Source organism: Panicum virgatum, chromosome 5K, assembly GCF_016808335.1.
Source record: "Panicum virgatum strain AP13 chromosome 5K, P.virgatum_v5, whole genome shotgun sequence".
Taxonomy (NCBI): Eukaryota; Viridiplantae; Streptophyta; class Magnoliopsida; order Poales; family Poaceae; genus Panicum; species Panicum virgatum.
Window position 1 is genome coordinate 5,853,915 of NC_053140.1, and position 23,162 is coordinate 5,877,076.

At 44.7% G+C, this 23,162-nt stretch overlaps 2 protein-coding genes across 5 annotated transcripts; both read right to left on the reverse strand.

Moving 5' to 3' along the window:
• Positions 1-3,212: 3,212 nt before the first annotated feature.
• LOC120705892 lies at positions 3,213-6,483 on the reverse strand. 4 transcript variants are annotated; one of them, XM_039990436.1, is made up of 6 exons: positions 6,328-6,483; positions 5,700-5,994; positions 5,337-5,421; positions 4,236-4,290; positions 3,661-3,799; positions 3,213-3,584 (listed from the first exon to the last, which is right to left on the reverse strand). In XM_039990436.1, the coding sequence occupies exons 2-6, from the start codon at positions 5,949-5,951 to the stop codon at positions 3,411-3,413; spliced, it is 705 nt and encodes a 234-aa protein (XP_039846370.1). In that variant the 5' UTR covers positions 5,952-5,994; positions 6,328-6,483; the 3' UTR covers positions 3,213-3,410. The 4 variants fall into 4 exon arrangements, with proteins under 4 accessions (XP_039846370.1, XP_039846369.1, XP_039846367.1 ...); XM_039990435.1 differs by having other exon boundaries at positions 5,700-6,004; positions 6,328-6,478; XM_039990433.1 differs by having other exon boundaries at positions 5,700-6,019; positions 6,328-6,468.
• A 491-nt stretch (positions 6,484-6,974) lies between these two features.
• Positions 6,975-9,432, reverse strand: LOC120710454 (probable staphylococcal-like nuclease CAN1). Its single transcript, XM_039996137.1, has 7 exons — positions 9,149-9,432; positions 8,594-8,686; positions 8,325-8,512; positions 8,184-8,243; positions 7,941-8,100; positions 7,485-7,553; positions 6,975-7,348 (listed from the first exon to the last, which is right to left on the reverse strand). Exons 1-7 carry the CDS (start codon positions 9,314-9,316, stop codon positions 7,247-7,249), a joined length of 840 nt encoding a protein of 279 aa, XP_039852071.1. The 5' UTR covers positions 9,317-9,432; the 3' UTR covers positions 6,975-7,246.
• Between the last annotated feature and the right edge of the window lie 13,730 nt (positions 9,433-23,162).

Consider the following 23,162-nt stretch of genomic DNA (forward strand, 5'->3'; position numbering starts at 1 on the left):
CCATGTAGTGGTCCCACGTGTATGCTGGCTCCAGCACCCCGGCATGCATCACGAGCCCGGGGAAGTGCAGCCGGCACAAAAGACCCAAGATACCATTGGGCTTCCGTTTGTGCTCACCAGGCTGCACAAAAAACCACCCCCTGCAAGAGTGTTTAAGGTAAAATTTTAGTTAGTATTGCAATTTTAAATATATGTAATGCATAATAAATAGGTGCTAACATACTTACTTAGGCTCTAGTGGCCGAATCATCGGGCGTCTCGCTAGAGGTATCGGACGTCGCGGGAGTTGCGACGGTCCACGCAACCACACCACCCGCTCATCTCCTGCCGCCCCCTCCTCGTCCTCCTCCTTGTCCTCCTCCCCGCCCCCCCCACGTGCTCCTCCTCCTCCTCGCTCCCCTGGTCCTCCACCCTCTCCTCCTCCTCCTCCTCTACAGGAGGGGTCCTCTCCCTCCTCCCCCTCCTCACCTTACCTCCTCCACCACTCCCACTACCTCCTCCTCCACCCCTCCCTCTCCGTCTCCCTTTTCCCTCCCCCTCCTCCACCACCTTTGTGAACACTACGGCTCCCGAACTCCTCGGGTGCGTCGGACCCACTACCGCCTCCTCCACCACTGCCTCTGTACAAGGAGCTCAGCCAAGTCATCTTGTGACCGCCTGACATCTTTGTTTAGTTACCTGAAATCAAAAGGAGTGAACGAATTAGTCAGGATAAACAATACTTGCAAATAAATGAAAATAAAGAAAATATAACTACAAATTAACATAATATATATTAAATATTGCGAGTCCTACATGTTTTAGAAGTAGTCATCATAATCGGGATTAGCTGGATCGTAATCCTCATCATCACTATCAGCTATGTCAACATAACCAGCAGAATCCGAAGGAGGAACGTCGTCTTCACTGTCTCTGCCTAAACGTAGTCACTCTAGTAATTGTAAGTCCTGAATATTTTGAACCTCATCTCCACTGCCGGGGGCGGCGCGGCCGGAGCGGCGCAGGACAGCGCTGGCCGAGGCGGCGACGAGCGGCGGCCCGGCTCGGGGCGGCACGGACCAGCGGCGGCGCCGACGCGGGCCCGGGCGGGTCGTCGGGGCGGGGCGGGACGACGGGGCCAGGGCGAAGCCAAGACGCCGGGGCTGGGGCGACGACGGCGCTGCTCGGGTCGGCGGCGGGGGCGCGCTCCGGGGGCGGCGCGGGTCGGCGGCGGGCCGGGGGCTCGACGGCGGCGGCCTGGCGCGGAACGTGGGCGGCGCGGGTCGGCGGCGGGGCGGGGGCGCGGTCCGGCGGCGGGACGGCGGCAGCGTGAGCGTGCGTGTGTGTGTCAAGTGTGTGGCGTGCGTGCGTGTGGAAGGCGCCGGGATAAGTCCTGAACCCCCAACTTCGCCGAGTGCTGCATCGGCTTTGCCGAGTGCCTCCGATCTGGCACTCGGCAAAGCCCTTTAAAAAAATAATTCTTTCATAGGTTTGCCGAGTGCCGGGTCAGGTGGCACTCGGCAAATTTTTTTTTACAATAAACTGTGAATTAGAATGCAGATAAACCATGAATTCAAAAAAAAAATTATTTCATGCATAATTATTTCAAACTCAAATTATAACAATATGTATTTCAAGTTTCTTGATTTTATGCGAGAAAATTTGTTATTTCATGTGTTTCTAAAGTCAAATTTAATTTATATCAACAAATTTGTTTTGATGAGGTATGTAACAAAAATTTAGTGACTATCAACTAAATAATTTACCAAAATAATGTAACAATTTATGGTTCATGATTTCATGCAAAAAATCCTATTATTTCATGTGTTTAAAGATCAAGTTGAAACTATATATATATATATATATATATATATATATATATATATATATATATATATATATTGATTTTCAATGTGTCCCAAAAATAATTTTATATATACATAACGAAATAAAAAATTAACTAAATTTTCAGAGGACACATATTTTATTGTTATTTCTCTATATAAAAAGTTTCACGTTGAAAATCATATGCGACTTTCATTTCAACCACAAAATCGGATACTACAAATCTCTTTGAAACTTCTCCGGAGATTCTCCTGCTTGTAAGCGGCGTACATTGTCACGTGTCTGAAATGCTGTCAATTTTTTTCCACTCTATCCTCGCATGAAACCAATAGATTTGCACAAGTCCCATGATTTTCAGACATTGTATGCTATTTTTGGTTTTTTCCGAACGTCCGTGCACACGCTTGTGATCAAGTTTCCGAGTAAAGATGCTTCAACTTTTAAGTTCTTTCGCGCATACGGCATCAGTTTTGATTCACGTACATCAATATCAAATTTCCATTCATTGATTTCGAAATTTTGACCCACTTCTAATTTTAAATTGACTTCGACCGATTATTCCCCGCAAACAAATAAATTAATAGAAAATAGTAAACCAATCAATAAAAGTATTTATGTTACTAGACATTACATTCTCAAATTTAAGTACAGAAAAAAAATTGAAAGCTAAAAAAAACCACATTTGCCGAGTGCTGGAGCCCGGGCACTCGGCAAAAAGACTTAACGCCGTGAGCCACCCTAACGGCCGGCGCACGGCGTGCGCGCGTGCTGGGCACGTGCGCGGTCTTTGCCGAGTGCGGGCCCGGTGGCACTCGGCAAAGAGCAATGGTTGCCGAGTGCCATACTTTGCCGACGGCTAGCTCTCAGCGAAGTTAGGGCATGCCGTGTGCCACGTGTTTGCCGAGTGCCCGTGGTCTGGCACTCGGCAAAGGCCGCGACACTCGGCAAAGGCCGCGACACTCGGCAGTTATTGGTTTTCCGGTAGTGTTTTGTGATGATGATGGCATGGTTGGCATGACGACGACTGGAAAGAGCTCTTTGGAACACTGGCAAGTACAGATCTTCAGATCCACTGCATTTATTGGCTTCATAAACTGATGCTCGTGGACAGAATAGTTAAAATGGCATATGTTAAGACTTCAGAGTTGTGCTGAAGTAGTTGTCCCTGATAGGACAGTCTTAAGGTGTGGCCAAATAAAGATGCTAGCTTCGTTATGTTATTGCACATTTGCAGTGCAGTTGCAGCCGTGCGGTATGTCAACTTCTTAATTTCACATCTAGCTCAAGGAAAAAGATAATCACAAGAACAGATCTGATGCCTGCAAGTGACTATTTTTTAATGTCAGCAGGAGTGCCAGCCAATGATTTTTCAGTATAACGAACTGCCAGAACATGAATCTCTGAATATTTTTTTTCTCGAATACGCAGGAGATGAATCTGTCAATATTAAAAGGCAGAATTACACGATGGACAAAGGTACAAGTGGGTAACGGAATTCCTGATGCTTAAGTAGTAATATTCTGTGTCTTCAGTCATTTGTATGGAAACATGAACATTCTGCTGTCAGTAATCAAAGTCTTCAGGGATCAAATGTTCAATGTGCAGTCAGAGTCAGGAGTGCACACTTCCCCCGTCTGTTCAGCATGTTTATGTGGATCGTGTAATTGAGGTAATACAGAAGCGCTCAAAGTATTCGAGTCCACGAATGCACATAATGCTTTCCAGACTGGGACCAACATCTTAGCTGGTGGATTCAAGTTCTGCAAAGTAAGCTCTTTCAGACCATTGACGCCATAAAGTGTGCTTGAGAACTTGCTTAAAGCAAGCAACATCTACCTTGAAAACAAGCATGAGGCCATATTCGTCTCGTAGAAGCAGTGCCAAGCTCCAGTAGAAAGTGAAAGGGGTCACACACTCGTTCAGCACTGGTCTTAGAATCTTGCCAGCGGGCACAAATTTGCGATGAACTCTACCACTGATATACGAGTTCCATGTTAAGAAGAAGAAAAATATGAAACCTATATTTTTTTATAGCTTATAGCTTATAATCCATCTAAAAGATATAAATGCTATATTTTTTTATAGCTTATAGCTTATAATCCATCTAAAAGATATAAATGCTGCAAGCCTCAAAGTCTATGCTGATCACTTCAGCTATAGAAAAATGAATAAATCCATTTCAGGGCTCAGTCCTATCAAAGATAAGTACTAACAAGAAAGATGTGTCTACGTTTCTTTCTGTTAACAAAAGGGAGCACTTATTTCCTTTATCTTTATGAAGCATTTGTTTCCCTCTATCTTTTCATAATTGCTCAGGTTCTCTTGGAATAGCATTCGACAAGCAATAAATACTGAAAGCATGAATAAATTTGAAAGCACCCATGTTGAATTCCAGACTGGTTCCTCCATACCTCCAAAAGTGTTGCTCTAATTGAACCCCAAAAGTCGGCATGATCACCAACGACTCTGCACAAAATTAAACTATCTAATAAGGAGCACGTAATTTCACTTTCTACATTCAACATGGATGCTGAGAAACAAGAATCTTCATTCCCTTTTGCAACCTTAGCCTCTGTTTGGAACTTTGGATATTGCATTTTCCAAAATCCATAGTATTGAGATACTACAGTTTATAAAACCAAAGCCATTCAACACCACAGTATTTCAAAACTAGAGTTTTTCTTAATTTTAGAAAAACAATTATGTTTTTGGCTAATTGTAGTATTGGTGGCAGTATTTCATAATTTAAGAGAAGGTCATTAGAATATTCCTGTATAGGTGATAAGCATTTTCTGGACTATACACTCCATGTAAGAGTTGAGCTGACGTGTTCCATTACTAATCTGAGCATTCTTCTTGATTGGATTAAACTTCTCCATGTGTTATTTATTCTGTATCATTAAGCTTTTGATCTTCAATACTCTATGTTATCATCATTCAAACTAACTGTATCTCCAGTTAGTTACAATCACTCATCATAGACGTACAGCAGAACTCGTGGTACTAGTATCTAGACTGGAGGATAAGCATTGATTGGAACCAAATTAATCAAATAATTACAATGATCGGAAGAAGGGAAAAAAGACACGGGATGAGGAAAGATGCACAGCAGAATGAGAGAAGATGTCAATACTGGTTAAGAATTTTTAGTCTGCGATGGCTCAGTGGATGGTATAAAATGGAGTATGCACATAAACGGAAAAGGGGTGCACAACAAAAACTGTGCACACCACAAGCACCAGTTCTGTCTAGAAAAAAAGTCTAGGTGAAGTTTTCTAAACTCCAAAAATACTGTGGTATTAGCAATACTGTAGTTTCCAAAACTACAAAATTTGTGACATCCGAACACCTCCTTTCATTTCAACACCAAGGTATGTTGTAAAACCGTGGTATTTCCCTAATACTCCTAAAATACCATAAATCCAAACAGAGCCTTAAGCTGAAATTAACTACAAGGCATTCATTAGTGCACAGAGAAACAGAGTAGTACGGAACAGAACCTCAGCACCCACCTTTCTTCACAGGATCACATCGCAACCATTTTGCAATTACACCAGCAAAGGAAATACTCCAAAGGGAACCAAGGCCTAAAGTCTCCTGCAACAATGAAAACCATGAGTCAATCAAAAATAGTGCAATCAGCAGCACACCTAATGTTTTTATTTACCAACTGAATCTTTATAAGCAAGTAACAAAAATAAAGCATCACGAACAAGAAACATGGCAAGTGTAATAAGGTTGTACTTCAGGCATAAATTGCTGCACTGGTTCAAATCTGAACCTATATTGCTAAGAAACTCAGGAAAAGAATGGAGTTCAGCAACATATATGCACAACTGATTTATTTCAATTGAGTTGTGTTTTTCATTACGTACCTTTGCCAACAGGATGCGGCAAACAGTCATGAGAAGGCAGATTGTGCCGATATGATACAGAAGAATTCTGAATCTGCTCTTCTTGACCACGATGTCATGGATATCAACTCCTCCCTCACAACGATGCTTATAAGTGTACATTCCATCAGATATCCCGTGTGCTGCCTGCTCCATGGTTAAATAGTCCAAGCTCCTTGTAGAGCTCCCGTCTTTAGTCTTCCCATGCTTAATCAAACATTCAGCTTTGTGCATCCTTGGTTGATATAGCAGCTGAGATAATTTTTAATTACTTTACCTAATCAAAGCTTAATCAAAAGCATCTGCCAAAAAATCCTAGTGAGTTTTATATTTCTCCCCATACAAAAAAAACGACCACTATATGCAAAAGAAAAAACATCGCTGCCCGTGCAGTTGCCAAACTGGAAAGGCAAGAAAACCTATATATATGACCATACAGATTCGCTTCTAATATTACCATTAACAACTAACTGGCGGCGGAAAAAGAAGGCGAGATCCGATCGCTATGCCGCAGTTGAGCTTCTCTAAATCTCTCCAACCAAATCTCCTCCAGATCAAAGGAACATACAGAAATTAGAACAGAGATGAGTGCGGGCCGTTTGCTAGTTACCTGAGAGTGAAATCCAAGGGGGGTGGCCGCACAGGAGGAGAGGGAGGGAAAATGCCACTCGGCGCGGGGTAACTTGGGTTAGTTTGGAGGAAGGAGAAGTAACTGACGGATGCGATGTGAGTACCCAGTAGTCACTATGCCACTCGTGAGCTATTTATTTGCGCGGAAACCCACGATGAGAGTGAAATTACAGCTTTTTTTTTCATTCTTTGCGTTTTTTTTGGATAACTGAGAGTAAAGCTTTGTTTAGTTGCATCGGTAAAGATTTTAAAATAAAATCTTTTCACATTTAAAGTATTAAATATAGACTAATTATAAAACTAATTACAGAACTTGTCTACGAGAAAAATCTAATGAGTCTAATTAATCCATCATTAGAATGTGGTTACTGTAGCAATTTAGTGTCTCATTAGATTTGTCTCATAATTTACAAACAAACTATGCAATTAGTTTTTTATTTCGTCTAGATTTAATACTTCATGCATGCAAGATTCTCATTCGATATTTTTAGAATTTTGAATTTTGCAACTAAACAAGGACTAAGTTATCTTCCCACCTGTTTTACCTACTTTTACAAGTCATGTCTAGAGTTCTGCTAAACTTGTGAGTTCAATACAAGTCTTCACCTTTCCATTTGGAGCAATCAATTGAAACGGCATGAGATAGCTTAAGCAATCAATTGTCTGGGGAAAAACCCTACAACAATTCAATCAGGTTCTACTACACTAATCACAGCAGTCTCAGTCCCCATTTGGAGCTTACGTCAATCAAATAAACGTGCTCTAATTTACAACGATTTAACAATTTGCAACAATAGCACACTACAGCGACGGAACTAATGTTTCAGACTACAATTCCGAATGGGTAAAATCATTTAGCAATTCCTGGCCACTGCGTGCAGCAGAAATCTACAGCCGCTTCACATTGTCCCAATGCGTTTCTTCTTCCTCCATTCCCACGGTTTCTCAGGATCTGGTGATGCCCACAATCCTGTTCGGCTCGCTCGTGCCTGACTCTCCCACTGAAAATGCCCGTTCATCAGGAACTTCATGCGCATGGTTGCAGAAATGTTCAGAGAATGCTCTTCTCAGTCTGAGTGGAATGAAACTGTCCTTTGCGTCATATTGGGCAGTAAAAGAGTACTTGTTAGTTGTTACCTTGCTGAGCTCCATCCGACGATCATAAGCAGTATAGTGCCATGCAAGCCCTTTCTTCAGCATGTGTTCCTATTGTAAAAAGAAATAATAAAATTAATTCATTCCGGTGTCTGAATGTTGCTGAGGATTAAAGCTAGAATACAAGTGATCTGTGCTGAGGCGATGTAACATTTTGTTGCAGAAATTACATCAAAAGCTTATAAATGATTTGGTTCCAGCGCTCACACATTGCATTCTTGAACTTCACTATGTTTCATTTCTTTTCGTATAATACAACCAGATCAAGGTAAGTGGGGGTGTTGTAAGCTATGTAGTATAAAATTACAAGAGTAGAGTAGGTAGTACCTTCAAGAAAAGACAGAGCAAAGGGAGCAAAAGCTGGTCCACTACATTGATAGCTTACCACTGCTAGATTTCTAGAAGGAACTGTAAAGGCACATCAGTGCAGTTTCTTACCTGCACGGAAACCCCATTGCAGTCAACATCTCCAACTAATCGACCATATCGGTCACTGTCATATATGGAAATCTTCAAGCTTTTTCCCTGCACCAGCCTCACTAGCTCCTCTTTTGCCTCTTTGCCATAAGGCATCAAGCTCTCTGGTGCATCGATCCCCCTGCATTGCAGTTGTAGTATTGTAGCTACCGTCCAAATTAGAAACAAGCCCTTGAGCATTGACTGAGAACAAGTAGGGGAAACCTTAGCCTAATCTGGTACTTCTTTGCGAGAACATGTTCGCCTCTCATGTTAGGAACCTGCCTACACCCAGAACTCAAAGGCATCAGGACTCACATCATAAAAGGATTGCGTACTCGATTGTTGTGATTTTCTTAAAATGACCTATATCCTGCATCCAGTATGATCTTCTGCAAAGCATTAGCTCGCTGGCAGTTCTTGGCCACCCATGCCTTGGTCCGCTCAATGACTGCTTTCTGCACTTCCTGGGGCACATTACCAGACTCGGGATGATTGGCCATGTTAACATACACGGTAATTGTGTCACCGTCAGTTACAGCCTTAGCATCCACCTAAGAAACCAGCGTGTGCATCTGTCAGCAACTTGCCTTTACCAATATGCCAAAGGATATACAAAGAGAAGGACATCTTACAGGGAGAGTGTGCAGCTCATACTTAATCCCTTGAGGTTTGCAAGAAACAGGTGTTAATGAAATGCACCAAAATGAGCCAAGACAGAGCTCCTCCTGCAATACAGGTTACCAATATAAGGATAGCACCAATTAAAATAGCTGGAACCATAACACATTGACAGTATTTCTACAGATGATGTATCTACCATGCTAGTAACCTTGAAGAAACAATTAGCAACGAATGCATCCGAAGTAAATGGGAAGCCATATACGAGTTTATTGCAGATTTATTGACTATTACTGAATTTAGCCACTCTGAGTCCTTGAATGCCTATGAACATCAAGGTCACGAGCCGATGCACAATGAATTTCTGAAGAAATCATGTTACACTCTTCACCAACAGAACGGCGTGCTACACAAACACAATTGGTTGGGATTATTTTTCGAGAATAAGCAGGAGAGCTGCAGAAGAAATTAGTCTCTGTTGGAGCTCCTACGACGCTAACCGTCACCGTCAGAGACGCTCACCAGTTAAGTAGTGCGGATTCGGAAGCAAGAAACGAACGAATCAATACCTTTGGGGCTAGGGTGCGACCAATGCTCGCAAGAAGGGCAATGGCGCTGATGCAGTACACAAGCACCGGAGACGGCGGCGCGCGCTTCCCCGCGACGCTTGTACGGACGTGGAACGACCCCCTTCTCTCTCGGCGACGCTCGGGAGAGGCGCTCATGTCGTCGGGCATCTGCGGCACCAGGCGATGGCCGGGAGCTGGGGACTTCGCGCGGAGGCGGCAAGGCCAGCGCCGTGCGGGAGCTCGGCGGCGCGGTTGGCCGGAACTGGCGGCAGCGTTGGCCGGCAGCGGCGAGTCCTCTTGCTCTGGGCCTCACATGGGCTTCTCTTGGGCCTCTCGCAGGTGTGATGGGCTTCACGAGTTACGGTGAAGGGAAACAGAGAAAGCCCTTTCAATTTCAGCCCATCTATCCCGAGGCGGCCCACGGCCCACCGCTTCGCCGGGCCGAGGCGACGGGATCTCCCCAACATCGGCTGGTCTCGATTCGGATTCGGACTGCCTTTCCGATCGGATCACGTCCAGCACTAACAGAAAGCCTCCCCACCCAATTTAAAGACAAGAAGAAGAGGTTGAGGCGTCCGGTTCCCAAACAACCGAAGTGCGAAACCAAAACCAACAAGGCGAGAGGTGCTCCGTGCCCTAGATCTTGGCAATCTCCTCCTCCTCCGGCTGATCCTTGGCGGCGGCGCACTGCGGGATGGAGTCGACGCCCAACGAGGATCCCAGCCGCCCGCTGTCATCAGTCGCGTCATCTTTCCCGCTGCTGGTGTACGACTACGACCACGGCGACCCGCCGGACATTTACCAGACCGTGCTCTCGGCCGCCGACGGGTCCACGCGCACCTTCCAGGTCCCCGAGATGCGCGGCCACGCGTGCCTGGAGACTCCCTGCGGCCTGGTGCTGGCGGTGGACAGCGTCTCCCTCCGGTGCTCGCTGTGGAACCCGCAGACCGGGGCAAAGATCGCGCTGCCGGCGATGGACAGGGCGCTGCCGGAGAGCTGCCGGTGCCTGCTCTCCGACGCCGTCTCTTCTCCGGACTGCCTCGTCCTCGTGTACACCTTCGGGGAGCCGGAGCTGCTGTTCTGCCAGGTCAGAGGAGGCGGCGCGTGGGTCACCCAGTCTTACGACGTGGGCACCTACGAAATCCCAGGGATCGTTCGCGCCGCCCCCAAGAAGAGGTACATCCAAGACATGGCCGCAGTGCGCGGCAAGTTCTACTTCTTCGAGTCGCCGAACGTGCTGGGAGTCTTCGCCGTCGCTCGTCGCGGTCCGCATCCGCATCTGGAGACTGGAACTCGCTACCTTCCGTGCAACCACGCCTAGGTTCATCTGCGACGCGCCGCAGGTTGTCACCCTGTCTTACTTGCTGGAATCCTGCGGGGATCTGTTCCTCGTCTGCCTCTTCTACCCGGGTTGCAGCTTCGAGCGCCTCGAGGAGGTCGCAGCCTATAGGATGGACTTCGCCAAGCACGAGTGGTGCAAGGTGGCTGACATTGGCGACAGAGTGTTTCTTCTTGGCCCGGCAAACTTCGCAGCCTCGTGCCCTGCCACGGAGCATGGCCTGAAGAAGGGGTGCGTGTACTTTGCCTACGACTTCCTCTGGGACAGCAACGAGTTCCACATCTTTGATCTCAAGGAAGGCACTCGTGAGCTTGCTGCTCCAACCCAAGACATCCCTGTTCTCTCGCGTAAACCATTTTGGATGGTTCCCGTCGTCCCGTAAAGCTATTTCTGTGTGAAAAGAATAGATAGAGTGATGCTTTTGTCGCTCAGTTTATCCGCTAGTGAATAATAATCTTTAAAGCCTGGCTAATAATACAGTCTACAAGTGAGCCGTATGACTTTGCCACATCATGCACAGCTATAGCTAACAGTCTACAAAGTATAGTGGTTTTGATATAGGCTCACCTTTTTCTCTCACAGAGTTCTTTGGAACATGTGCATCAGGTGGTTGTAAGCTAACAACCCACTTTTCTTCTCTCTCCTCCTCTCTCTTCTAACTCAGCACAAAAGTGATGTGGCAGAGTTTTTAAAGTCTACTTACATCACCTTATAATACTTGCTCTTGTGTGGTTTGAGTCATTTGGGTAATAAATTCACACACCAATGTAATTATGTCATGTTCAGTGAAAATAATATCCTCTCCTTGCATAGAAAGATACTATCTAATTCTACTTATATACTTCATTTATATTTTGTGATGGCCAAATTTTGGTCATGTGTGAAATTTGTTTATGAAATAATGATGCCATTTTTTGTGATTGTTAGTATACCGATGGTAAGAGCATAACATCCGACAAAGGATTTTAACTTCCTGAGGCGATATGATGTCGGTGGTTTGTTGAAAGGATGTGGCCTAATAAGGGGGTTGAATTGGAACTTTTTTAACCTAACACTAGTGTTGTCCAAACTAAGAATTTGATTCCCAACAACTAGAGCACACTAACAAGAGGATCTTAGGTAGGTAAACCACACTAACATGCTCATTTTGCCTAGTTGAAGTTACACTAGCAAAAATATAACCTAGTCAAGATATCACACTAGCATGCAAAGGTTCTAGTCAAAAAACAAGCATAAACGAAGAAATTGCTTGAATGTAAATGCAAAGGACACGAGTCAACCGGATGAGGAGTTGACGCCCCCCCCCCCTCCCCAATCCACGTTGGAGCACTCACTAAGGGTTAAACTTCCTTGCCCCACGTAGAAGCAAGTCTCCACTAAGAGTGCTCTTTTTCCATCTCCGGAATAACGAGCTTCAAACCATGTACAATCTTCTCTTCTTGAGGCTCCCACAAACTCCAAGAGCTCACCAAGAAACTTTGGGTCACCAAGACCATCTAGCTGGCGTCAAACACCAAGAGTAGCAAGCTCCTAAGCCTTCACTTCACCCACACTAAGTTGGCCCTAAGCTCAAGCACACTTACTACACTCAAATGGATGATTTGTTCTTGTTTAGATCGATTTTCAAGCTCTAGATCTTCATCTCATGGCTCAAGCACTCCCGTCTCTTCTCTGGGGTGGCCTCAGGTATTTAATGCATCAAAGACATTATAAATGATCTGGGGGGGTCTCCTTAAATAGGCTAGAAATGCCCTCATAGCAGTTACCTGCCACTATGCAGAAAGTACTTAGCGTCAGTTAAACTGCTGGTAGGGCATCGGTTTAACCAATCTCTCTAGTTCCAAATAGTAGCCGTTAGAGTTCTAACACAGGGAATCTGCTAACGTATTACACTGACAGTTGAACCGATGGGGGCGTCGAGTTGAAAGAGACTCATACCCAACTAGTTTCTCAACAGAGACATAGGATTCACAGAGATGAATCTGAACTTCGGAAAACAAATCCTCGTGTCTCCTTGTGGTTTGCCTCACTGCTTGTGCTCTAGCTTTATATTTGCAATTCCGCATCGATCAACTTTGGTGTGTTGTTTCTATGTGCGCGGAGACTTGAAATATACTTGATATCACCTGTGGAAGCTTTACACCAAGTTGTATTTATGCTAGAGTTCGAGGAGTGGAAATAGCTATGATTTGTGCAGGTTCTATAGAAGACCGGTCTGAATGGTTAGTCACTTTGCTCAGCATTCTAAGTGTTAGACTGGTCTGACCGGTTTGACTGGTCAGTGTGCTAACATATTGGTTTAAGTTTTGTAAATTGCGGAATTTGTTGAAATGCCTATGCACCCCTCGCTCCGCTAGGCGACATCCAAGGTCCTTTCAGGAGAGCATTAAATACACAGGCTAATGTGACGCACATACGTGCTCGCGGTAGGCGAGATAGGGGCACCTATCAGGGACCGGGTTTCCAGTAACGAATGTCCCTAGTCAGAAAGACAATCATGACGACGCGGTTTGGCGTCCATGACGTCTGCTCCCGCCCCATCAGTACGACCGAAAGGGTCGTAACCCATCTCGCCATCAGGCCTAGCCTAGGACAGAGGGCGGCGCTGGGCTAGTGGGGCCTATGGTGCATTACCAGAACCAAGTGAAATGAGTTCCGTCCTCCCGACCCAGTTGAGTAGCGTTTAACTCACCAATGGAGTGGAGGTGCCTACCCCGAGCGATCGAAGCGACTGCACTGCAACCATGCACATGCCATGTCCTGCCAAGGGGATGGCGGACACGACCATGGCCACATCAGGTGGCACTGCTGTCCAGGCGAACGAGACTTTGCTTCATGACAAGATGTAACACAACCAACCGGAGGCTCTAGCAATGACGTCCTCGTCGGGATGTCGACCCCAGGGATGAAGCACCCCTTCTCTTGTCATTGTTGCCCAGCCCATGGAACTATATATATATGGTGGAGCTAGGCAGCCTTCTTTCTGGCTCTCTGAACAGTCTCAACTCACTTGCACAAATCCGCTTGCAAGCACCTCATTGTAAGCAATCATAGCTCGATCACCGGTACTGGACGCAGGGTAGTTACCCAAACCAGTCTAAATCCTTATCTTTGAGCTTGGGCCATCGAGCTATGGAGAAGTGTGGCACATTTTTTTTGCCATTCTTAAATATTGATTGGGGCTCTCCTAGTATTAGCTCTTCTAATATTAAGCTATTTAATTTCTTTCAAGTTGTATGACCTGTTTCATGGCATGATGTGTTTGGATAATGTAGCAGCATAAGAGTAGTATATGCCAAAATTTGGAAATTTGAGGGAATCTGTTTATTAAATAATGATACCATCTTTTGTAATTTTTCTTTTGTAAGTTTTTGTATACCAATGGTAAGAGCATACATCTGACAAAGAATTTTAACTTCCTGACGCAGTATGATGTTGGTTGCATGTGCATTAACTTGGGCTTTGATAAAAAAACACATAGTTTTGTAGTATGTGCAATGTGCAATATAATGAGGCCATGTTTAGTTCCTAAAAAATTTTCTACATTACCCATCACATCGAATCTCCGGACATATTCATTGAGCATTCAATGCAGTTGAAAAAATAACTCCACATCGAATCTCCGGACATATTCATTGAGCATTCAATGCAGTTGAAAAAATAACTCCACAATTTAACTGTAAACGACGAGATGAATCTTTTAAGCCTAACTAGTCTATAATTAGACATTAATTGCCAAATAACAACGAAAGTTATAGTACCAAAACCTAAAAATTTTCACAAACTACACAAGACCTGATTAATCTTTCTGCCCAGCTTTCCCGTATTTTCTATCCGTGGAAAGGTCTTAGGATTCATCATTCAATGTTGGGTCCATTGGAGCCCGTGCTGAGAGGCTTAGCAAGATGACATGTATTGATCACCCTATGTGGCATGACAACAGTTGGTGATTTGGGGTATCCAAAATAACAATGCATATTTGAGAAGATTCTATAAGAAAATTGAAATAGCAAGAGAGAGGAGTTTCCATGATTCATAGCAAGATAGAAATGCTCTAGAATGAGATATTCTGTATGGTTGAATAAGAATGAGAGAAGATTCTAGAGTTAGATATTTTATAAAGAAGATTATAGAAGTTGCCACATGTGTGCCAATACCACAACCATGATCACTATAAATAAGATACTCCGCTCACCTCTTGCCATACCATAAGATAAAAGGTCTACATGGCAGCCATGTAGTGTAGTTACATCATGATAGAGTAACCACATAAATAATATGAGTCTTATGTTGTATCAAGTTATAGTGAAAAAAGTTTGAGTTCCCTTGTAGAAAGTTATTTTCCCATGTTGATGCCGAATTTAGATCACCGATTTCTCAACAGGTGGAAAATACTAATCATTGAACAATTTACATCAAACAACCATATAACTATATATCAGATGGCTCCAAAACAACCAATGGGGGTAATAGAAAAAAAGTTATAGATAACATCTACAGCATAAAATATTGCAGGTAGCTAGTAACAAACACAACAAAGATAATCAAAATAAAGATTATGCATGAATAGATAAAAGAGAAAATATTCACTCCCAAATATAGTTGATGTGTTGTTTCACAAAGTCATTAGGATGCTAACTATAGACTGTTAACTACATTAACACCTGTTGATGCAGTTGAGAAGTCGGTAACCGTCAATTTAGGGAGGTATTTGTGTTTTCTTATGTGCTACCTTGCATACTTTCTGCAGCAACATCCTTGTAAATATGATCCTGTGCAATTAGTCAACATCCATAGCTATGTGTCACTGTTACATAACAAAGTTTCTTACACCCACCAATCAATTCACTGATCTCAACTCTCAAGGCACTAGTGTCTTTTGTTTCTATGCTGCTAGTCAATGCAATAACCAGCTACGCTAGTATGCTCTTAATGCAACTAGCAGATGGGGACAAAGATTCCCTGTGCGCTCCCATGGAACATGGTGGAGTTTGGGGGTAGGGGTGGGGGGGGGACCTGGAGTTGGTGCAGGATAGCAGGAGGAGGACCGTCCTTCTCAGGAACAGGAACCGTTAGCTTTGGTGGTCGTGCGATTGTAGACAAGCTGATCGAGCTGGCGGCTTCGGCACACCCGCGGGCGGCGAGTCAGTCCTCGACAGCTTCACTGGGGCCGGAGCCTGCTTTCCAACTCGTGGAGCCGGCCAGGCTCGCAAGTCGCAAGACTTGGGTCGGTCGAGCGGATCGCCTGCGGCCCCAGTGGTTGGGGATCCCTAGTGGTCCCGACCACCGTGACTTATCCTGTGCTGGGGCATGGGCAGAGAACGGCAACGTGCTGGAACACGAACCTGCACCGGTCTGACGATCTCGCCCCGTGTGTTGTGCACATCACCTGCGCAAACACGTCCGCTTGCGGTCCTAGGGCAATGTGGCACGCATCCTCCTCCTGGGGCTGCTGTGCCCCGGCATTGGTTCTCAGCAGCCGTTGGATTCTTGAGCCATGATCGGCGGAGCCGGGATGGGTGGATGGACGGATGGGATGGAGTGACGGTGGTGGCAGGCAGGCACCATGTACTGTATATTACCAGTGAGTGGTAGTATGTTAGTGGGCCGGAAGCTATTGTTGCTCTGGCTCTGGCTTGGCGGACTGGCGGGGGGCTCCGCGAGAGACCCATGAACCCAAGGATTTGTCTAGCCGCCTTGCTGTCGTGGACAAAAGCGGCACACATTTTTTTTAAAAAAAAAGAGAAAGCGGTGCCCTTTTGCATGCGCTTTCCTCTTTTCCTCTCAGAATTTTTTCTTTGTTTCCTTTTACGTGCAGGGAGGAGATGCGGGGAATCTCACGCCAAGGTTGTCCGTGTGTAAAGAGCGCCCTATCGCGTTCTTAATATTTTTAGCTATATATAATATATAGAAGAATAAGTAAATACATATGGATTCAATTTTCAATACAGATGCAAAGTTGAGGTATGATAAATTTGGAACGGATCAACCTAACATTTGCACATAATTCCACTCGTTAACCCAAGACGCGCAACACATATATATGTGGCAAAAAGGTTAATACATCGGAGCAAATTTAAGGAATCAAGGTATTATTCCTATTGATGGTAGCGACAATAGTTCACATAGAGATAACATTATTCTGATTTTTTTGCATATAACATAGATAAATAAAGATCACAAACAAAAACACTCTGATTAGAACTTCCACAGTAGCATGATATATGGTTGGAAATACCTCGACCGCAATAACTTAGAATAATATGTTGGCTTCCTCTTGGTGCTCTTTATGTACATGCATCTCACCTGCAAAAGTAAACATCAAAGGCAAGTCAACTTGTGTTTGGGAATGGTACTATTCTTAGTCATCTCATATTACACTTCCGATGATGCAAGCAAAGAAACATGATACGTAGAACATGACTCAGGTTCATTACAAATATTATTCCACCTAAAGAATATAAATTATTCAAAAATAAAATATTCATCAGAAAGAAATGTTCCGAATGTATTCCGTCAAAAATAAAAGTTGTTTCAAGAGTAAAAACAATAATTTGGAACAAGATAAAATATTTTAGAAAAGGAAATTATTTTGGAATAAATAAAAAATTATAAAAAATTTATTTAAATATAGTCAAGTGTAGTTCAATTTTGAAGATCTCAATGCAAGAAACACAATAGTGTAATCAAAATTTAATTTACATAATTAGTTTGTGAAATAGAGTATTTTTTTATTTGGATGTATGTTTTGCATGGAAACCGAGCATGTGAGGGGTTCCTGCTCTTTTTGATCTACGTGTTGATGTCGGAGGGCTGGAGTGCTCCGTGAGTTGCAGCCGTGCGAGTAGGAGGGAGCAGGTTTTAAGAAACCCGATTTATGAAGCCAAGAATAATTTAAATAATTAATGTCCTCTTAATGTTTCTATTTTGTTGGATCTGTTAGCTGATCAAAGATGTTTTTGAATCTTTTGACCGGATCTATCGTCGTTTGTCGCACAGAATCATTGAATGCCTACTGTTACAGAAATGAAGTTTACTAGTCTGACATCAACTTTTTTAAGCAATAAATTGTGTAAACCTTTTGGGCTGTCATTGCGACACTACTATCTCCAAACATTTTGCATGCATAGTGCGCTGTTTGCCCCTGGGCTCTGGCTTGTAATTGCTTGTATGTGGAACAGGAGCGTAGTGGACTGCATCAGTGCATTTTGTTTTCTGGCATTTGTTCATAATGTTTGAACATCTTGAGATTGGACCTATATTACTGTTATATAAAGTTTTTCTATTGTTACAATGTTTGAAAGAAGAGTTAATTAGATATATATGCCATTAAATTGTCACGTCTCGAAGATACACCATTACTATTCCTGATATCGGGAGCATGCCATTACAATTTGACACCTCCTAGAGATACACCATTAGGTACCCTTTCAATGTATTTCTTAAAATTTATAGACCAAAATGTCCATGATCTTTTCTTCCTCTCATCCCCTATCTCCTCTCTTCCAAGGCGTCCGGCTCATACTCCGCCGAATCTACTCCGCCACCGGTGTGGAGCCCCGCGTCCGAGCCGGCAGCGCGGAGGTTAGGAGCAGCGATCCCACGCCAACAGCAAGAGGCCACAAGAGCCCAACATGTGTGGTTAGGAGCATGAGGCACCACATCGCGGTGGCCGCGCTCGTCTCATGCCCTGCGAAGTAGATGTTCTTGCAGTTGTCCACCATGAAGTCGTCTGTGCGCGGCTGGTCTCGGCTCCTCCCCCGCCCGGCGGTGCCCGCTGGCGAGCTGGAGGACCGGGGACTGGATCTCCAGTGTGAGCCTCCAGATCGTCCGGTTTTTCTCTGTGGGCAGGGGGTGGAGCAACGGGATGATGTTGATGACGCTGGCCTCGGACATGAGGCCCAGCAATGCCCTGACTGTCACAGCCCACGGGCCGACTGGGCTGCGCGGGCTACTGTAGCGCAAGCTACTGTAGCACCGAGGAGCTCAGCTCCTTTGTCCCAAACTGAAAGTAGAGAGGGAGCCGAACCATCTTAAATAGCCGGTCCCTGGGAAGCTAGTAACTCCGGTTCGAACTTTTTGCGCGAAGCGAGGACGAAAGCGCAAGAGAGTTATTTAGCAGGTGTGGTCTACTCAATGTGTAGAGTAGATCTTAGCCGTTATCCTGGGCCGGGTCGTTACAGGGGTATCAGAGCCATACTCTCGCGGTTTCACGCCACGTACGGGTAGAAGTGCGCGTACATGAGCACGTCGACGCGTGGAAACACAGATGCCAACAGCATGTGGACGGTGGCATATGGGATCGTAGCACTAGACGTATGGGACGTGGCCCAAGAGAGTCGACGCGTGGAAACACAGATGCCAACAGCATGTGGACGGTGGCATATGGGATCGTAGCACTAGACGTATGGGACGTGGCCCAAGAAAGGTGATCCTGCTCCTTTTGTCCCGTATGGGTAAGCTGGTTCGACGAGGACGTCAAATTCTAACGGGGGAGATTGTCACGGCCCACGGGCCGACTGGGCTGCGCGGGCTACTGTAGCGCAAGCTACTGTAGCACCGCGGAGCTCAGCTCCTTTGTCCCAAACTGAAAGTAGAGAGGGAGCCGAACCAGCTTAAATAGCCGGTACCTGGGAAGCTAGTAACTCCGGTTCGAACCTTTTGCGCGAAGCGAGGACGAAAGGGCAAGAGAGTTATTTAGCAGATGTGGTCTACTCAACATGTAAAGTAGATCTTAGCCGTTATCCTGGGTCGGGTCGTTACACTGACGGCGGAAGAACTCCCGCCCTGAGTGGCACAACAAGGCGGCGCGTGCGCGGCCACCGGGCAGGAGCCGAGTGCGCGGGGCTGCTGTGGCCCGAGGCCACTCCAACGATCGAGGATGGGAGAGAAAAGAGGTGGGGTGGGAGGTTGAAGATGAGGGCATTTTGGCCTAATTTTTTTATAAACACATTAAAAGGTTATGTAATGACTTATCTTCAGAAAGTGTGAAATTGTAATGTTATGAACCCAATATCGCGAATAGTAATGATATATCTCTGGAACATGATAATTATAATGGTATAGATCCAATTAATCCTTGAAATAATGGTGCAAGGCGACTGACATCAGCGACAGAGCATTTCGTCTTGTCCCCATAGCTTTGCAGCCTCGTGCTCGGCCGGGGAGCATGGTCTGAAGAGGCGGAGCGTGTACTTTGCGTTCGACTTCTTCGGGGAGACCAACGATTTCTACATCTTTGACCTCAGGGAGGGCACTCGTGAGATCACAGGGCCAGACCAGAACGTTCCGCTTCCCGCGCGCCAGATGTTTTGGATGGTTCCCGTATGCCCGTAGAGCTGCTCTCTCTGTAGTGAGGAGGCGCCGCCGCTGCTCTTCTTTTTGCGGTGTAAGCACCATGTCAGGGTAATACAAGGCTCATGGATCGGCAAATATGGATTGAATTTTCGATCCGTAGTTTATGATAGCATAGAAGAAGCACTGGGCAAATGTGTATATGATCACAGAACAAAGGCATTCAGACAGTCTATTATCGATAATGTTCAACAACAGGACTTCCAAGTTCCAAACAATACATTATGCAGGCTTCAGTTTTCTCTACTCATGACTCACAGCATTAGCAATGGCGCTATTACGATTGTACAACTAATCCCATATGACCATACAATTTGCAATTAGGAATTACAGTAACCAATTGCAATTAGGATCTTCCGCGTACACATACAGACACTGCACAATCTACGATGGTGTTCAGTTTAATGGTTCTGTGCTAAAAAATGGCTGCACCGTACCGTACCTCAAATAAAATAATCAGCTGCTCATGGCTACAATGTTGGAAAAATAGACAACTTTAAGTTTAAATTTCGAACTAAATTTATCATGACGAGAATTAAATCTAGCATGCATGACTCTAACATACTAGAAAGTACGTATATCATAAATATGATCTCAGAAAATATGATTATGAAACAGATCTGATCACAAAATACGTACTATGCGGGAGCCGCCGGGAAGACGAAAGGTGCAGACGAGACGAAGACGGTCCTTCGAACGGAGCGCAGCAACCGGCGTTGCAGACGACGGTACGCCGCCGCTCCTGACTTGGACTGAGGACGAGCCGTGGCGAAAAAGATGAGCAGTCGCGCTTAGCGCTTTCCAAAAACCTTATTCGCCCTCTCCCAGTGCAGGATCACAAGAGCGAGCGGTTCCGGAGACCTACTCTCCCGTTCGCCGGTGCACGCCGGCGCTCGGGATGGAGAAGACTACGGTGGCGGCGCAGCAACGAGAGGAGGAAAAACCCTAACTCAGATTAGATCTTATGAATTCCCAAACCTTGGGGACTCCACGTATAACGATCTATGGTGCATTTTTTCCATGAGGGAGGTGGTCCATATTTAAAGGGAGAAAAATCTCTTACACCCTCGTCCATTAGCAATACGAGACTAATAGATAGTGTACCTCCTCTTAGCGCTAATGAGCCTTTGAGATTTATTAGGATTATTTATATGGGCCAAGCCCATAAATCTAACAATCCCCCACCAGATCTCAAATACCCATTTATAGATTTTGCCTGTTTCTTACTACTGTTTGATATACCAGTGTTTTAGTGAGACTGTTAAGTTGAACTCTCACCTAAAGCTCCAAGCTACACTTATCCACAACTTAAACAATAGACTACGCCTTGAATTGTAAGTTTGGTGCGAACAAGTTTCACTCAAAGTCATAACCAGTACATGGCTGCCAGTAGCCTTTTCCGCGGGTGGAGTATATACATCGTACTCGCTGGTCTCTTCATGAGTTTACTAGAGATCACCCAAATCTCACAGACTGCGACGTTAGATAGTCAGACTCATATAGGTGTGTTCTTTCAAGAATGCTCTGTAGGACAGCACCTTTGCTCATTAGAGCAAACAGAAACACATTAAGGCAAATAGCCAACCTGCCTTACAGCAACTGAGAGTATTGCATCTTTTCTTAGAGAGGGTTTAACCATTACTCTCCTCAGTTCACCATCAGCTTGTTCTCCCCAAGTCCTAATTCACAGGATCTCTGATCACATAGATTGGGTTACCACTGTGGCAACTTATACGTGTCTCATACCCATCTCCCTTGATGCACTATCTATCACATTCCGTGATAATCCTTTTGTAAAGAGATCTGTCAGGTTTTTGTCTGTTTGAATATAAGTCACACTTATCACTCCGGAGTTTCTCAACTTCCTGACAGACTTCAGTCGTCTTTTAACATGTCTTGATGACTTTGCATTATCCTTATCACTGTTCACTTTGACTATCACCATTTGATTGTCACAGTTCATAAGGATGGCCGGCACTGGTTTCTCAACCACAGGCAAGTCCATCAAGAGCTCACGCAGCCACTCTGCCTCAACAGTGGCTGTGTCCAAAGCAGTAAGTTTTGCTTCTATGGTTGACCACGTTAAAATGGTCTGTTTGCAAGACCTCCATGATATCGCACCACCTCCAAGGGTAAACACATACCCACTCGTGGCATATAGCTCATCAGCGTCAGATATCCAGTTTGAATCACTATATCCCTCAAGCACAGCAGGGTGCCCAGAATAGTGAATCACATAACTCATAGTACCTGCTAGATAGTGCATAACCCTTTCAAGTGCATGCAATGATTAGTATCCGGGTTTGACATGAACCTGCTCAATTTGCTCACAGCAAAAGTTATGTCGGGTCTCGTTGCGCTAGCTAAGTACATGAGTGAACCAATAATCTGCGAATATCTCAATTGATCTTTGGCAATTTTCATGTTCTTTCTCAACATCACACTAGGGTCATAAGGTGTTGGAGAAGGCTTGCTGTCGATATAGTCAAAACGGCTCAAGACTTTTTCCACATAATGGGATTGTGAAAGAGTAATCTCATTCTCAACCTTAATAAGCTTGATGTTAAGGATAACATCAGCTTCTCCTAGATCCTTCATATCAAAGCTCTTTGAAAGAAAGGACTTGACCACATTGATCACATCAATGTTTGTGCCAAAAATCAGTATGTCGTCTACATACAAGCATAATATCACTCCTCCACCCCCACCATAGCGATAGTACACACATCTATCAGCCTCATTAATGACAAAGCCCGCAGAAGTTAAAGTTCTGTCGAACTTCTCATGCCATTGCTTAGGTGCTTGTTTCAACCAATACAAAGACTTCAAAAGCTTACACACCTTGTTTTCTTGACCTTTCATTACAAATCCATCAGGCTGATCCATGTAGATCTCCTCATCCAACTCTCCATTTAGGAAAGCTGTCTTAACATCCATCTGATGAATGATAAGACCATATGAGACAGCCAAGGAAATTAATGCTCAAATAGTGGTCAATCTAGCGACAGGTGAATAAGTATCAAAGAAGTCTTCGCCTTCCTTTTGTGTGTACCCTTTAGCAACAAGCTGAGTCTTGTACTTATCAATAGTACCGTCAGGCTTAAGCTTCTTCTTGAATATCCACTTACATCCTACTAGCTTGCAACCATAGGGTCGTTCAGTGAGCTCCCATGTTACATTAGAAAGAATTGAGTCCATCTCACTTTGGACTGCTTCTTTCCAATCATCTGCATCTGAAGATGCATATGCCTCTGCAATGGACGTGAGAGTATTGTCCACAAGGTACACAGTGAAATCGTCACCAGAGGATTTTACAATCCT

Coding starts and splice junctions, on each gene's coding strand:
- LOC120705892 (XM_039990436.1), bottom strand. CDS start 5,951: ATGCACAAAGCTGAATGTTTGATTAAGCATGGGAAGACTAAAGACGGG. Junction 5,422..5,699: donor GCCGCATCCTGTTGGCAAAG/GTACGTAATGAA, acceptor TCATTGTTGCAG/GAGACTTTAGGCCTTGGTTC. Junction 4,291..5,336: donor ATGTGATCCTGTGAAGAAAG/GTGGGTGCTGAG, acceptor AATTTTGTGCAG/AGTCGTTGGTGATCATGCCG.
- LOC120710454 (XM_039996137.1), bottom strand. CDS start 9,316: ATGCCCGACGACATGAGCGCCTCTCCCGAGCGTCGCCGAGAGAGAAGG. Junction 8,101..8,183: donor AAGTACCAGATTAGGCTAAG/GTTTCCCCTACT, acceptor ACTGCAATGCAG/GGGGATCGATGCACCAGAGA. Junction 7,349..7,484: donor GTCGGATGGAGCTCAGCAAG/GTAACAACTAAC, acceptor GGGCATTTTCAG/TGGGAGAGTCAGGCACGAGC.